The following is a 17,476-nucleotide window of genomic DNA, read 5'->3' as shown; positions in this document are numbered from 1 at the left end:
ACACACACACACACACACACACACACACACACACACATGGATTTTAATTCAGTGTCATATAGAATGTATGAGTAAAAAAAGAAAAGAAGATAGATTTAAACAAAAAAAGATTCTGCTGAGGAATCCATGTGAGGCTCCACCTGGTTAAGGCTGGTCTCACTAAGGCTGCGGCAGAGGGATGAAGTCCCGGGCCGGGGAAGGGTCAAGGTCCCCTTTGCCCTATTCCTCTGGAGCTTACGGGCCTGGGCATTGATATCTGTGGAGGGTAGTGGGAAAGGAACAGAAAGAAAAATAGGAGAGAGTGAAGAAGGACATGAAAATTCAGAAAGCGGTTACACAGGTGAGGGAAGAGATAGGAAGAAAAATAAGTAGTAGGGAATCCAAAGGATGTGGGGTAAAGAAGATGAAGAGGGCAAAGTAAAAGTGAAGAGTGGGAAAGAGAGAGGGAACAGTACAAACATTTGCAGTTAAAAATGTCACTTTCACTCTGTAATAGGTGATTCATGAGTAAGCTGAAAAGGAGTTGGTCAGATACCTGGCCAGGCTGTAGTAAAACAATACATTACAACTGAGAGGCTGTAAGCCAAACACCAGGATGGAATGAATCGGGTGAGTCAGAGTTAAATGAACTTAATGACTCTGCATGGGTCAGCACACCTACCCAAGAACCATGAATCTGTTGACATGTGAATTGGGCAACTCATCATTGGTCAGTTGTATATAGTGACCATGCAATGGCTCACACACAGTCACACACATGTTGGTAGAATCACTGGCAATGGGCGTGGCACTGGTGACAAGGCAGGTAGAGGTGGTCTCCATGGCAATGATTGACAGCCACCCTACCTGAGGTCAGTCCCCACCTTTAGAGCTGGACTGTACCAGTCGACCAGACCGCAGGGGGGAGCTCCTGTGTCTGCCAAGCCCAGACCGACCCATTAGAGCCGCCAGGAATTGGGGGGTTTTGGTCCCTACAGTAGGGTGGGAGGGGTAAAAAGTGGGAGGCTGAGAAAACATCCCCCCATAAGACAAAGTATGGACCCCCCCCCCCATACTCTCACCTCAAGATAAGCATGCACACACAAGCAAAAGGTTTGTGGTTTTTGAAGCAAATCCCATCACCAGTTATAAATGAGGGATACCCAATTTAAGATGTGGGATTTTCTTACAAACACATCACGATCAAATCAGCGAGATCAAATCAACGTGGTACATTTTCAATCTAACATAGAACAGGAAAATAACCGATTTCGACTGTTTTCAACTGCAATGAAATCTGAAATTCATCCCGACAGGCTCGTAAGACATGCAAAGAGAGTATAAAGCCAGCAAAGGCTATTAAATATTGAGTTGACAGTGATGTATCTTAGTGAAAATTCTACACATACCATACCAAGCACTTTCTCATTGTTAAACAACAAGAGTGTACACCGGCACACAGTCACATAATCCATGCACTCATGCACATGCAGACACATTGAGAGAGAGAGAGAGAGAGAGAGAGAGAGAGAGAGAGAGAGAGAGAGAGAGAGAGAGAGAGAGAGAGAGAGAGAGAGAGAGAGAGAGAGAGAGAGAGAGAGAGAGAGAGAGAGAGAGAGAGAGAGAGAGTGAGAGTGAGAGTGAGAGTGAGTGAGTACGCAGGAAGAGAGGAAGAGCGAGACAGGGAGTCTCCAAACTACAGTAGTGCAGTATTTTGTGAACACTGTGACGCAACAGAGAAAGGTTAGGGTGAATACGCAAATGTAGGCTCAAGCATTAATGTGTATTAACAACTATTCCATTAGAAATGGAGAGAGTGCACTTTACTGAAGTTATATTTTTGAGGGCAATGCTGAGGTCTGCAAGTACCCATAATGAGAGTGAAAAACATCCCTGAGGGTTTCATGGCGCCTATACACCAACATAGGCTGTAGACCAATGCATTTTAACTGTTTGAAAAGTAGTCTTTATGTAACTAAATTCCCATTTACGTCAAGTGTTGGCATAGCCGTCAACAATGTTCAAGTGCTTTTAAAAGATTTTTTCTTCTCATGGCTAGTGTGTCTGACCAGTTGAAATGTTGAGCTCTGTTAGACAATTTCAATTGCTTATATGTGTTTACTTAGACAGCATGTGTGGGAACAGCGCTATACACGCAAGGCACTCAGTTCAAATGGCATTATTTTCATCAATCAGTGGACTGATTTCACGTAAAGGTCACTTCACAGTTCCTCAAGAGACACACTTCAACAGACTTTAACTAACACTCCCACTACTGCATTGCAGATGTTAACAGTTTGTAAACTAGAGTTCCTGGATGTGTAATAATTATACACATGCACAATTAAAAATGGAGTGAGAATTTGCTGTGGCTCTGCATGGGGGACTGGTATTACCACCTGATTCTGGTAGAGTAGAGAATTGAGTCTGTGAAGTGAAGATCTTATGGGAATCAACTAAGTATCACATCACATTGCATTATGTTCCGTACAGGTTTGGCACTCTGGTGGGAAAGTGATATTAAAGCACTCTAGTAGAAATCTGTCACTCATAAAAACACTAGAGTGCCAACACCTTGAGGAATGAGACTCGAGTTCTGCTCAATCAATCAACCAGCCAGCTATGCACTTTGCTGCAGCCAGTGTTTGTGTGTGTGTGTGTGTGTGTGTGTGTGTGTGTGTGTGTGTGTGTGTGTGTGTGTGTGTGTGTGTGTGTATGTGTGTGTGTGTGCATCCGCGTGTGTCCTTTCTGAAGATCATAAAGATTCAGCTTAAACACTGTCTTCACAGCAAGGCAGTCTACTGCCGATCTTCACCTTCTCTACAGAAATAATGGTAAATCATGCAGTTACATTGTCTTCTCTACAGGATAATAACTACACATTTAAGAAAATTTAGCTCGTATGGAGGCTCATAACTCAGGGGAAGGTGCACACTCTATACTTACATAAATAATTTTCTCACAGATACACCTGCAGACCTTTTTTTTGTTCGATTTCCCCCCTTTTTCTCCTCAATTGTATCCAGCCAATTACCCTACTCTTCCGAGCTGTCTCAGTCACTGCTCCATCGCCTCTGCCGATCCGGGGAGGGCTGCAGACTACCACATGCCTCCTCTGATACATGTGGATTCACCAACTGCTTGTTTTCACCTGACAGTGAGGAGTTTCACCAGGGGGACTTAGCGCATGGGAGGATCATGCTATTCCTCCCAGTTCCCCCTCCCCCCTGACCAGGTGCCCCGACTGACCAGAGGAGGTGCTAGTGCAGTGACCAGGACACATACCCGCATCCGCAGACACAGCCAATTGTGTCTGTAGGGACGCCTGACCAAGCCAGAGGTAACACGGGGATTCGAACCAGCGATCCCCATGTTGGTAGGCAATGGAATAGATCGCTATGCTACCCGGACACCCTGCAGACATATATTCTGCAACCTAGCTGGTAAGCCTTATTTTTGCGTGTCTATTTGTCTGGATGTAGGCCTTTAATGTTTGTGAGTGTGTTCATTGCTGTGCCTTGCTGTTTTTATGTGTACATGTGTGTGTTGTTTGTGCAAGTGTGCTTGCTCACCAGCAGTGACAGTGTCCTTATCCTTGGCATTGAGTTCCTCCACCTCTGCTCTCCTGCGCAGCTCAAATCTACGTGCATGCCCTTCTCTTGGCTTCCACAGTTCTTGTAGCAACAATGGCTTTTCATTGTCCCCCATTGCACGCAAGCACTCTGTCCTCCATCCACCTCCTCCAATCCCGCCAACACCTCCTCCTTCTAAACGACCAATCACATCACAGAGGACATAAGATTGGGCGGAGGCTTTGTTGAGGGAATAACGTTCAAGTGCCTCCTTAACCAATTCCTGTGCACTGGAGCGCGGGGTGGCAAGGACACTCTTATAGTTGGCACCGGCGCAGATCTCGTCTCCAAAGATTTTCAGCACCCCAGGAGCAGAGCTCTGGGTGGAGAGTTCAGCGGGGTCATCTGCCGGTCGCTCCGCGGGCTCCGTCACAGAGCGCCTGTCCCCACGGGTAGTAGTTCCACTTTCTGCTGGAACACGGTCCCGGTAACTCAAAGTGCGGTACAAGACCTTTAAAAACAACAGAGAAACTTCTTTAAAACACCTTGAATACATCAGGGATATTACAGAAGTGTGTAATACACTGTATGCACAGCTATTTTGCATGTGAAATAATGCATGTGCCCAAGCTTGTGTGCATCTGTTGCTAGCGTGTGTGTGTGTGTGTGTGAGAGAGAGAGAGAGGGGGGGAGAGAGGGAGAGAGAGAAAGCGTGTGTATGTGCTTCTATGTGTACCTGTGTAAAGGTCCTGCTTTGGCGTTTCAGGCGACTCTTGGAGGGCAGGGACATGCTTGTCCCAGATGAAGAGCCGTAGAACATGATGCTTCTGTTGGTTCTATGTACTCCACAGCTGACACACACAACACACACACACAGAAACAGATGGATGGATGGATGGATGGATGGATGGATGGATGGATGGATAGATAGATAGATAGATAGATAGATAGATAGATAGATAGATAGATAGATAGATAGATAGATAGATAGATAGATAGATAGATAGATAGATAGATAGATAGATAGATAGATAGATAGATAGATAGATAGATAGATAGATAGATAGATAGATAGATAGATAGATAGAGAGCAAGAGATGGCAGAACATTTTAATTTCACACTACAATCTAATTAAATCTGAAAAAAGTCTATTAACTCTAACTCTTGTTTGTCTTTGTTGATATTTTTGTCTCTATAAAGCATTGCCAAAATAATCCACAGAAACACACCATGATGAATATTGATGTCAATGTAAATACTTCCTTTATGACAGATCTTAGAAAAAGATGACACAATATGGTAAACAATGTTACTTGCAAGTACTCTTGCATGTATTTGTGTGTATGTTTGTGTGTGTTGTGTTGTGTTGTCTTGTGTAAATACCTGGATGTTGTTGGATGCTGTTACCCCTTTGTGCAACAGCACTGGCCACAGGGGTAATGATTAAGGGTAATGGATCAGACGCCTCTCATGTCTTAATGTCTGGTCTCATACTGGACATGAAAAGAAAGACATAATTTAGTAGCCTACCGTTCTATAGGAAAGTCTCCCACAAAGGTTTAGGTCCCTTCAACTCAATTCTTTTGGTCCAAATGGATTTTACCAATGACTGAGAAAGCCCAACTAGCACATCATAACACTGGGCCACAGCTACAGCTGGACAGATGCAGGGCTTGCTAGACAGAAGCCTTTGTCTGAGGAGATGATATAGTATTTCACAAAACCCAGAACTGTTAGAAGACCTTGTTGACCCATGCTTTTGTTTCGAATGACCTTTTCTTTGGACCAAAGGGGATCTTAGAAATATCAAATCTAAGGCAACAGTCTCTCACTCGTATCTCATAACGCCCCCCCCCCCCAAACACTATATATATATGGCACTGGACCTAAAATGGCCTGAAGGTGCTGTTGTAGCTGACTTTGTGATCGCTAGTGCGATAACGTGACTATTTTAAATGCCTGCTAATCCGCGGTAATCTGGCCATTTGGCCGCAGTTAACTCAATCCACGGACCCCTCCTGCGGGCGCCGCGCACGTGCACGAGCACGCGCAAGGAGCAGGTCTTTAAACAAAAAATGTGCAGTGGCAGGGTTTAAATCGAATCTATCGACCGGGCCGGTGGGCTGCATTTCGTAATCGAATCGTGCGAGGGACGCAATTTCTCCTGCCTCCTTCGTATTTGGGCATAGTGAATGAGGAACGCGGTCTGTCCTTGTCGAGAATGCCCGAAGGTCACAATAAAACATGATCAAAAGTAACCTCCTACTTCATCCCATTCGGGGGCTTGCGGTTAATAACTTTACATTATTATTGTTGTCGTTGTTATTTGCAGCATTATTTCACCGCTTTGCCACTTAAGTCGCAGTTTGGTCACCAGTGGCAACCACCGAAAGCAACAAAAGGCGGCGGAAAAAAAATGCTCAGTGAAATAATCCTTTGATGTGTAACGCCCGCAGTTGAACCAGACCAACCCCGATCCCCCTTAACGCACAGGTATCCCCCCCCCCCTCCATTACCCCCGGCTAATTTCACCGTGTTCGCCGACCACCAAATAACGCAGGTTATCGCCGGGATCACATGAAAATACGCCACAAAACTGATTAGGACGTCGTTCTACCTGCCGGCGAGTGAATCCGGATTTGACAATCTGCCGGCCAGACGACAGGAAGAAAAGAAAAAAACCAACAAAAGTTGACGTGCTATACGACTCCCAGCCGTGGCGAGCCAACTCCTCCCGAGAGCTAGCCAAATGATATACATATGCCCAAAAGGCTGCCTGCTGTCAGTAGCACTGGTGGAGGGTTTACTCACGCTGCCTGCAATGCGCGCTCTGGAGATATACCGACGAGTCCTCGGTTCTTCTCTCCCTTACTCCCATCCTCCTACAAGGAAACCGCCGCAATAAAAGACAAACAAATAAAAAAAAACAACCCCCCCCCAGAAATAACTAAACTCCCACTAGACCAGCTGCCAACCCGACCCCCCCACCCCCCATACACACACGCACACACACACACACACACACACACACACACACACACACACCACCACCACGCGTTAACAGAAACGTTTGGGTCTGCCGTCTCCGTACGCGCACCTCCCTCCGCGGAGTGTCCAGCAGCGTCTGTACACCGCGGCGCACCGCATTCCGATTCACACCGGCTCACACACACACACACACACACACACACACACACACACACACACACACACACACACACACACACACACACACACACACACACACCCTCCCTCCCTCCCTCCCTCCTCCTCTCACCCCCCCCCCCTCCCCGGATCGAGACGAAACTCTCCGAGTGCGTAGGAGCAGCGACATGTGCGAAAGTCAGTGCACTATAACCGTGGCTGTATTAGTAGAACATAACGTGTCCAGGGTTGTAGTTAAAATGGGTGCTGGTCGTACCCCCCCCACCCAAAAAAAAGCAGCAGTAGACCTTTCTTTTTCTGGCACAAAATACCCTCTACAAGTTGGCCTCGGAATTGCTATGCCTATACGAATACACTGCAGTTTATAGTACACTCAAACGTGTAATCTAGTGGAGGGGTCGTGGACATTTCCGGGCCCCTAACCATCCTGTGGCAGTGACTATGAGTCGATTTTGTTCCTAAGGTAACTGCTGCTTGTTTAGTTGGACTTTTTGGACCTTTTGGGGTTTTTTTTGTGGTTTTTTTTTTGTTTTTTTTTTTTTAAGAGCCAGCCATATACTAACTAGGATTTAACCTAGTCTTGTTTGAATACTCTCAGAAATTATGGTTTTCTTTCATAATCTATCTTGAGCTGTGCGAGTCGTTTTAGAGGGTTTAACCTTGTCCTGCCTTTATATGACAAATATTTAGAGCGGGTCATGTAGTGTATACAATGTCATAAGTAATTTCGTCACCAAAAAGCTGGGAAAATGAGGAACACATAAAAAAAGAACATGTTGGATGTCTGAGAGGATGTCCTCACACGTCCTCAATACATCCAGAGGAGTGACGCTAAAACTCATCTTTTTGCCTTAGCCTACAATTAGTTGCCTTTTAAACTGAATAATTCACGACCTGTACTGCACGGTTTCTGTCTCGATAAATTTACCAAGCACGGTTTTGCCGAAAAGATTATAGCGTTATTGACTATTGCAAACTGGTCTTCTCTCTCTCTGAATTATGTCTTCTCCTTTCTCTTCTGTGTGTGTGAATGGTGTGATGTGAGTCTCCCTTGTGTGCCTAGTCTGTCCTCCTCCAAGGTCTCCATGGTGACGGTGGCCACCACCTGGATGCTGCTTGGCATCCCCCTCATCACATTTTTTTTATATCTTATGAATCCATATAATTTTGTTATCCTGTTTCAATATTATATCCTTCTCGCAACTGTCTTCTCCTGTCTCTTCTCCCGTGTATGTGACTGGTGTGACGTGAGACTCCCCTGTGTGCATGTGTAGTCTGCCCTCCTGTCAGGTCTGCACGGTGATGGTGGTCACGTGGCTCAGGAGGTCCTAGGCTGTTCCAGTGACATCTGGACACTGCTTGGCATCATCCTCGTTATATTCTGCATGCATCTTATAAGGCCATTATAATCATAATTATGTTATCCTCTTTCAGTGTTGTATTCTGTAAATTGTGTACACGCAACATCCATTGCACGTTGTCTGTCTTGGGAGAGAGATCCCTCCTCTGTTGCTCTCCCTGAGGTTTCCTCCTATTTTTTTCCCCCTGTTAAAAGGTTTTTTAGGGAGGTGTTCCTTCACCGATGTGAGGGTCTGAGAACAGGATGTTATGTTGCTGTAAAGCCTTTTGAGGCAAATTTGTAATTTGTGATATTGGGCTATACAAATAAAATTGACTTGACACCTCGGCAGGGTTACAGGACATAAGAACTGAGGAAGCCATTTGGATGTACAGTGCAGTAGCAGTAGTCCAGGTGATTCTCTTTTTTATTTTATTTTTTATTTTTTTACTTTGTTTTGACATCTATTTACCTGGCTGACTGAGATGGATATAAAAAAAAACATTAAATGCAAAAGTTGCACAGGAAGTCAACAGTGCCCTCCAGTGTAAACTGACAGCTCATGGGACAGATACTGTGGCGTCCCATCCGATTATTCTGTTAAAAAAACAGCCAGGTCCAAATGAAAAATAGTCTTCTCCGAACGACCTTCATCTGCTTAAAAAATGTCAACCGACACATGACATACTCATGTAAAAGCCTTTTATTAAAAGACAAATACAAAAGATACAAGCGTCATGTTTAGGCTCGTCACCGGCACAAAAGCACTACAGACACGTTTTAAATGATATGAGAACAGTCAAGAGAACGATAGAAAGAAAAGGTGAGAGGCTCTGGAAAACTTTAAAGGATATTCTTGCTTCCTCTCTTTGGGAGAAGTACAGCATCATCTCAGAACAGGATTTTTATAGCCGACTGTATTCCACGTCCACAGCAGCTCAGACCAGCAGTGTCTCCAGAGAAGGAAGGGATACAATATACAGTAATACAGTGTAGTAGTCTTATCAGGACCAAAGAGCGTCTGATGGCAAAAGAGAACACCAGCAGCATCACCACGGTCGGCAGCTTCTTGATCACAAAGCATCGAGAAACACTGCACAGGCGGGGCACGAACATCTTATAAAGGGCTTAGAAAATTGCAGGACCGTATACAAAGAACCAGATCTAATTCTAAAAAGACGTCAACGCAGCTTGTCCACAGTGCATCCCCATGGAGGCCGAGTACAGTATCCCTCTCCCGATGTGCAAAAGTAGTAAACTGGACGTTGGCTGTTTCCCACAGGTTAATACCGACAGGTTTGATAGTAAGTCTCGTATCGGAGAATATCTGGAAAGAGTATTCTGTTCCAAAGTGTTATAGTCACAATGTTCGGAAAAAATATATAACACAAATCCCTGTGAAAAGATCGCTGACATGAAAACGCGACTCAATAAATGTTATTGAAGTGAAGAACTATCTTTAGCAAAATCCTAAAAACACTTATACTTAAAAAAAATCGAATAATGGTTCTTCGGCAACAGAGAAGTGAAAACTAGGTAACCTTTCCTCTAAAATGCACACAACAGTTTGGGATGATGACGATAAAACCTTTCCGTTAAACCGGTAAATGAGCCCGTGGGTCATTTCAGAGGCAATGAGGCAGTGTCTGGCTTATCTTCAAATAGGTTACCTGCTTTTAGTTTTACCCCCGCATACATATATCTACATTATGACGCTTTTCCAAATCCTGACTGTTCTAAAGCGTCTGCCGGCATGGCACGGTGATTCCTATCACTGATGCTGATGTTGTCTATTCCCACTCAAAACATTTAAGGATGCCTGCTGCTACAGGACAAACGTAGACACATTCACTCCTGTTAAGTTTCGTATTGACCTAACCTGCATGTGTTTGGACAGTGGGAGGAAATGCAGACAGCATGCAAAGTCCTCAAAGACGGCCGAGGATCAAACCCAGGACCCTCTTGCTATGAAGCGACGGTGCTATGCACTAATCCGCTGTGCCCGAAGAGTGATTTTGTACATAAATTACATTTCTTGTTATTACAGTTTTAGACTGGCAAGCTGCTCGGCTGAGATCGGCGTGGCTTTATTTGAGGCTGATCAAATAAAGAAAGACGCTATTCTTGTATTGCACATTTTTTTGGTGGTGCAAATGGTCTACCAACAGCAATTTGGTTTCCAAAAATGCTTGCATCACAATCAGTGAATACCTCATAGGCCTGAACTGATTCAATTTCTGAGAACCAGACCGCACTGAGAAGTACCGGAAAGAGTGAGGGGGAGAGATACAGAAGGATGTTTTTACAGTAATAATCAGAGCAACTGTACGTACACTGAGTTAGCCTGCAGAAGTTATAGTTACACGCGTTAGTCTGATACCCTGCTAGGTAGAACTGCAGCTTTTCATCATCTGTCCACAGTTTTCCTTGTCATATTTATCAACATACAAGCATATCCAATATACAATGTGCTGAATATACATCTGACACACGTACAGCACATACACGTTTCAAAGACATTTTGTACATGTTTCTCTTACATGATATAGGTATACATCTACATACACACACACACACGCACACATACACACAGGCACAGACACACACACACACACACACACACACACACACACAATGTACATGCACTATGCATCATGTAAACATAGACTATAGGCTTTGGATTCATGAGTCAGATTGTATAGAATACCACGAAATACTGTAAACAAACAGATGCACACACGCACACACACACACAGACACACACACAGACACACACACACACACACACACACACACACACACACACACACACACACACACACACACACACACACACACACACACACACACATGCCTGAGATGCCGTAATACTGGGCCGGATTGTTCAACAATACTATAGCTTCGGTTTCCTTTCAAGTATGAAATACATAAAATAATGACAGTGGTGTGCTATTTATTGTGGCAGTAAATCTGTCTTCTGGCAGTGTTGAACAGGACAGTGGTTCTCCCCTTTGAGGTTCAACCGTGTTGATTTGTTGAGTCAAAGATTACCATAGAGAAGATGAGTGAAATACTAAAATTACTGTGGAACTGAATATTACAGGAAAAATAGGATCATAATGAATATATAATTAATGGATAAATATATGCTATATAAAAAGCGTATATGATGACATTCATCCCGGCTTTACCAAATCTACCTAACACAACTAAACTGTGATACGAATAACTAAGCCTCATAAACATACTATGTAGAACTGGCTAAAAAGTGGAAGCACTAAGGTGCAATCTTTAAAACTTGAATGTGTGTTTGCTAAAAATGAAAGCATCAGTCTACAGCTAGGCTTGATTTGGATATCACACAGTACTGAGATGACCTTACGTAAAACACACAGTGTACACCAGCAGATAGCATCACTTCATAATGGCAGTCGTATTGGTAGTATCAAGGGCTCTGATCTGAAACAGTTAATCAAGAACACTGAAACTTACGTGTTGGTCCATAAATACAATCAAACTGAAATAACACCTTAAAGCGTGATGTAATACCTGAAAAAAACGTACCTATGTTGTATTGCAATAGTCTACAAATGTAACTACCACAGCTTGCAGTGTATGCTTTTTGCCAAGCAATCGGAAAAAATGCCCTGAACTCAGCTTTATAACACTGAAGCAGAAGAAACTATTACACAGAGAGAGGACTTTCCTCATCATCATCATCATCATCATCCTTCGACCGCAGTCGAGCATGCATTCACAACTAATGACTTTCCTAGTGTACCAATTTAATCCCTGACCATTTTAGCTCAGCCAAATTGCTTAAAAAAAGTAATCTAAAATCAAATAGTTAAAATCAAAGGATAAAAACCCTTTCAGATTTTGTCTCCTCCCATTCCTTTTAACACAGGAATTGCTTCTTGGCCCCGGTGAGGTCAACGTTGACGTCATCTTGAGGTCTTAACCTGATTTGGTGGCTGGGCATAAAGGTACTTCCAGATGGCGTAGTAGTGTATGGCTGCTCCCATGGCCACAAACAGGTGCCAAATGGCATGAGCGAATGGGACGATGCCGTCACTTTTAAAGAAGATCATCCCAAGGCAGTAGCAGGCCCCTCCTACCAGTAGTTCACACAAACCTGATTGCTCTTGCTAGGAAAGAGAAGAAGGCCGCTATTCCAAGTGTTCAAGTCTTAGACATATTACAATGGGGATAATGAAAGGACAAAATGTATTTTCACTTTTGACCATTTAAGAGCAAGGATGAGGCAGAGTAATTGGGGTCTCACCATTGAAAAAATGACCAAGGCAGGAAAGACTCCCATCACTGAGTAACAGATCAACTCCATGATCTTATATCTAGAAGACAGATAGATAGATAGATAGATAGATAGATAGATAGATAGATAGATAGATAGATAGATAGATAGATAGATAGATAGATAGATAGATAGATAGATAGATAGATAGATAGATAGATAGATAGATAGATAGATAGATAGATAGATAGATAGATAGATAGATAGATAGATAGATAGATAGATAGATAGATAGATAGATAGATAGATAGATGGATGGATGGATGGATGGATGGATGGATGGATGGATAGACAGACAGACAGACAGACAGACAGACAGACAGACAGACAGACAGACAGACAGACAGACAGACAGACAGACAGACAGATAGATAGATAGATAGATAGATAGATAGATAGATAGATAGATAGATAGATAGATAGATAGATAGATAGATAGATAGATAGATAGATAGATAGATAGATAGATAGATAGATAGATAGATAGATAGATAGATAGATAGATAGATAGATAGATAGATAGATAGATAGATAGATAGATAGATAGATAGATAGATAGATAGATAGATAGATAGATAGATAGATAGATAGATAGATGCATACACAGATTAGAAAAATAAAAAGGCAGGCAGTAGACAGTGATAGATGGATATGTGTGTGTGAGCTGACCTCTCATGAAAGAAGAAGACGTAGGTGGTTCCAACAGAGGCCATGACCCATACTAACCAGCGCATGTGGCTTGCCCAGGGACCAAGTTCTCGCAGGTTCAACCTAAGCAGATACAAATGCAAAAACTAATAACTAAAAAACACATATAGCATATATATACTCCTACACATGCACCTATATACCCCCCCAAACAAACACATGCACGATCATATGCACCAACACGACAAATCAATTTGTTTACCAAGGCGCATAGGAGGCAGCGATGAAGAAGTAGATCACCATCCTGTCACACATGTGGAAACAGTGCTCCACAGATCTGTAGGCACACATGAAACCACCTCATAACGACCTGCTCACGAAGCAATTACATGTATGAGTCATATGGGTGTAGATGCATCATCACACAACACTGCGGCTTGTGTGTGTCTGTGCACATACTTTTTTTTTCTTTCGTCCATTTGTGTGTTAGAAAGAGATACAGGGCAGAAAAAAAACTGTCAAAACAACAAGTAAAACTATTTTTCAGCCACTTCAGCATCGGTGTAATTGCTGGAGGAAGTCATCCCCGACTATCATCAATCGATCTGACTGATTTCCAGTGCAACCTCCTGATTCTAGTCGATTGTGCAGGCACAGCACGAGAGCGTCTCTGTGTCTGTGCCCAGCAATTTCAGAATCTTGTCCACTTCCAAAATCCATTCAGCTATGCTGCAAAAATCCTAATCTCCCGGGATCTTTCTATCAGTTTTTTAAGCCTTGTGCTAGATGGTGTCCTCACTGACCCTCACTTGTAGAGGAAGACTGGGTTGAAAATAAATAATAACCAGAATGACAGTGAAGCCGTCATGATAGCTACCACCCAAGTCACTGAGGTCAAGTCCTGGCTAGTGCTGAGCAAGGATGGAGAACTAGGTTATAGAAAATGGCCACTAGCACATCAGGAGATAAGCTTCACTTTCTTCAAAAATCAATTGTTCGTCGCCACTCTACTCACAACAAATCTAAAGAGTAAAAACAGGCATTGAGGAGAGTGTAGGACACATGGTAGGAAATGTTTGAAATGTAGGAAATGTTCAACAAAGATAAGTATTCATGGAGCAGGCCTGCCAAAATATCCTGAAACTTTCTTGGCCCATGAAAAAACTATTTGAATCATTTACAAACCAGGACTGTATTTATGAAGAACAAATTAATGATTTAGAATCTGTTGTGTGTGTGTGTGTGTGTGTGTGTGTGTGTGTGTGTGTGTGTGTGTGTGTGTGTGTGTGTGTGTGTGTGTGTGCGTGCACCCATTTGTACCGCAGGTGGCTCTTCTTCCAAGCCACAGTGTGGAAAAGGGTGGAGATGATGAAAAGTGAACTGAGCCCTGCTCCATAGACCCAGGCGGAGACCCGCTCCCATTGATCCTCCGACTGAAAGTGCAAGACTGTGCTACCCAGTAGACTGGGTATTATCCATAACTATGTGGAATTGGAAAAAAACAAAACAAAAAAACAAATCAAACACAGGATAAAAAAGACAAACACCCAGTCACCATAAAAATAAAAAAGGTTCTATGCAATCGTAGTAAAAAAAAAAAACCTGAAATAAAACTAATCATATTTGTCACTCCATGCACATGTTTGCGCGTGTGCATATTAGAATTAAAGAGGGACTCGTATTCACAAATGACAGCTGCTATTGGTCTAATAATCATGTGGTTGTATCAATGATACATCCATCCATCCAACCATCCATTATCCGAACCGCTTATCCTGCTCTCGGGGATCCTGGAGCCTATCCCATATACAATGTATATACAATATACAATGATACAATCAATGATACAAGGACTCTTGTACTCGAGTCTTTCTGTAGGAAAAGAGACAGTCGCAGTGAATATTTGATTTATTCTACGACACAATTCATGGGGTTTCAAGCCCAAGGAACACAGAGGGAAAACCAAACACAGAATAAACAAATTTTCACCGTGATTGTCTCATTTTTCTAATGAGCATATCTGCGATCACAAGATATTTGAGGCTGATGCAATCGCATGAAAATGATACACATAACAGCTTTAACAGATAGCAGCATCAGTGTTCAGAAATGAGAAAAGAACGCTGTGAAGAGATGTGAACAGAAATATGAGACATGAGTCCTGAGTAAGCGGTTTTGAATATAACACAAATTACAATACTAAACACAACTCACTCAAGCTGCAGTCGTACAATTTATGTGGCAGTTCAAGAGCTGTGCATATGTGCTACTAGAGTATTTTCTGCGCTCTTACATTCAATAAAACCTCTGATGGTTAAAAATTAACCAACTTTGTGTGTGTCTTTGACATGAGTTAAATTCATCTGTTTTGACAGGTTTTGTGCATATCTCGGTATGGTTGGTATCTATGTGTGTTTGCTGTTTTGTATGTGTGTGTCTATGTGTGTGTGTGTGTGTGTGTGTGTGTGTGTGTGTGTGTGTGTGTGTGTGTATGTGTGTGTGTGTGTGCGTGTTCACCGCGTGTGTGGCACAGTTGGCAGCATGCTCATAATCTGTAGGTTGGTATCTCTTGTTAGGGGGAACACGGTTGTTCATAAACCTGAAATTAGAATACAGCAATAAATATCAATCCAGTTATTAGACATCTTGTTGAACATGCTAGACGCCATGGACACAAATCCATGGCATTGAAAATCCAAATTTAAACACCCTTTCGAATGGTCTAATTAATTTATGCTTTTCTTTGAAACTGAACTGTTGGTTGCTTTTTTAACTTCATTACACAGAGATAATTATTAAAATAAAATTGACATCTATCTATCGATCGATGGTTGTAGCTGCTGCCTGTAAAACTCCCCCCATCCTGTCCTTTTTGCTTAGCAACACACTGAACAAGTCAGATTCAGGTTCAACTTGTTGCCATGGCTGCAGTTGCCTGGCAACAGCTGGTAACCACGAGGTAACAACACTGAATGAACATCGAGTCTGCCTGGCTCTCTTTGGCGAAACAGTAGCTGGCATACAGGTAGGCCTGTTCAAGGTGTGGAAACCATGATCCGCTCACAAACCGTCGTGCAACTCAGAAGTAACGCTTTCTCAATGATGTCACCATTGCCATGGAAACGCACCGGCAGAGGTCTGTCTTTCTGCTGTTCAAGAATACTCCTTTTTTTCAGTTTTCTTCCCCTGTCTAGTTTATTTCCCTTTCCGCCTTCCCGTAATCTGCTCTTGTTTTGCAGTGATTAAATTAATATGGACCAGGAGGGGAAAGGCAAGCGGATGAACCCACTTCCCTCCACGAAGAAAAAAACAAAAAGCAAAACACACACACACATGCGTTTGCACAGACACACACCAGAATCCCCAGCACCACCGTTTTTCTACTGCATCTTGCAGAGGTAGATTTCATAAGAGACCTAGATTTAGCAATGATACACACACACACACACACACATAAAAAAAACCCAACCACTGCGCTCTAAGTTTGGTGGGACATGATATGAGAAGTAGGCTGCTGTTGAAGGGCAACGTGGCTTCATTTCAAGACTCACACATATTATATTTACCCACATCCTAGGACGGTGGTCGCTCAGTATTTGTGGACACGAATGCATCCCTCACCAAAGCAGAAACCAATAAAGGATGCAGCTGACCTACTCTATCTCTGAGTTGTATGGTGGTGCACTGCTTATCAAATTTTCCCTGTGACTGCAGCCAGGTTTTTACAGATGTGTTGAATGTTCTCAGCAAAAACAGAGCCATGATTCCAGCAAGCCCCTGAGCTGTGCATGGATGTGGCATCACGTTGGGGTGTGTGTGAGACAAACTTGTAGCTCTTATTTCATCCTGTAGTGGGACAGTGGCCAAATGCTGACAAAAACAAGCCGAAGAACCCACTGACCACTGGGGAAACATTTTGATGCATCCTCGCGTCCCCGTGGAGATGCACTGACAATTTCCCGGAGAAATCATTTTGTGTACTTTGCGGCGCATTTGATTTGACATGGGCAAGGTTTCCGGACCAAAATGTGCCAATCTGATAAGCTCTCTGAAATCCTTGAACCCTCTTCTGCCACCTGAGTGAAACATAATGTTTGAAAATATTTTTGAGGATGTGTAAAATCTCACCTTTGTGTGGCTTGTCCTTGTCTACTTTCAAATGCATCTCAATATGGATGCTCCTGTTCTACTAATATGCCTCTTTACCGTGTGCTGGGAAAACGTTCAGTGGCGCTTCCTTGTTCATTATCACCCCCATGGACATCATACAGGAGGAAATAAAAGTATTCCCCTTTGTAAAAGAACAATGATCCAAAAAAGCCTCTATAGGGAAGAACGTGTTCGGTGTTCTTCCAACAGGTCTCAGAAAACAAGGCGAAGAAGAAGAACAGGAGCGTCCATATTGACAGACACATTTCAAAGTACACTTGGACAAGCCACACAAAGGTGAGATTTTA

The 17,476-nt window shown here is 43.0% G+C and overlaps 2 protein-coding genes across 2 annotated transcripts in view; both read right to left on the bottom strand.

Annotated features, from left to right (window-relative positions):
* radil (Ras association and DIL domains) overlaps nucleotides 1-4,371 on the bottom strand; it is a 28,346-nt gene extending 23,975 nt beyond the window's left edge. Inside the window, exons 1-4 of the mRNA XM_056280931.1 lie at nucleotides 4,288-4,371; nucleotides 3,552-4,062; nucleotides 864-971; nucleotides 141-256 (exon numbers count right to left, since the gene is read on the bottom strand). Coding sequence (XP_056136906.1) covers nucleotides 141-256; nucleotides 864-971; nucleotides 3,552-4,062; nucleotides 4,288-4,371 — 819 coding nt within the window. The remainder of the gene's footprint in view (nucleotides 1-140; nucleotides 257-863; nucleotides 972-3,551; nucleotides 4,063-4,287) is intronic.
* A 7,629-nt stretch (nucleotides 4,372-12,000) lies between these two features.
* LOC130113225 (monocyte to macrophage differentiation factor 2-like) overlaps nucleotides 12,001-17,476 on the bottom strand; it is an 8,715-nt gene continuing 3,239 nt past the window's right edge. Inside the window, exons 2-7 of the mRNA XM_056280785.1 lie at nucleotides 15,537-15,618; nucleotides 14,340-14,500; nucleotides 13,282-13,356; nucleotides 13,041-13,142; nucleotides 12,342-12,411; nucleotides 12,001-12,204 (exon numbers count right to left, since the gene is read on the bottom strand). Coding sequence (XP_056136760.1) covers nucleotides 12,001-12,204; nucleotides 12,342-12,411; nucleotides 13,041-13,142; nucleotides 13,282-13,356; nucleotides 14,340-14,500; nucleotides 15,537-15,618 — 694 coding nt within the window. The remainder of the gene's footprint in view (nucleotides 12,205-12,341; nucleotides 12,412-13,040; nucleotides 13,143-13,281; nucleotides 13,357-14,339; nucleotides 14,501-15,536; nucleotides 15,619-17,476) is intronic.

The sequence above is a fragment of the Lampris incognitus genome, chromosome 5 (genome assembly GCF_029633865.1).
Source record: "Lampris incognitus isolate fLamInc1 chromosome 5, fLamInc1.hap2, whole genome shotgun sequence".
In the NCBI taxonomy this organism is placed as follows: Eukaryota; Metazoa; Chordata; class Actinopteri; order Lampriformes; family Lampridae; genus Lampris; species Lampris incognitus.
The sequence above is the reverse complement of the archived record's forward strand: the minus strand, read 5'-3'. Positions and strand labels throughout refer to the sequence as shown.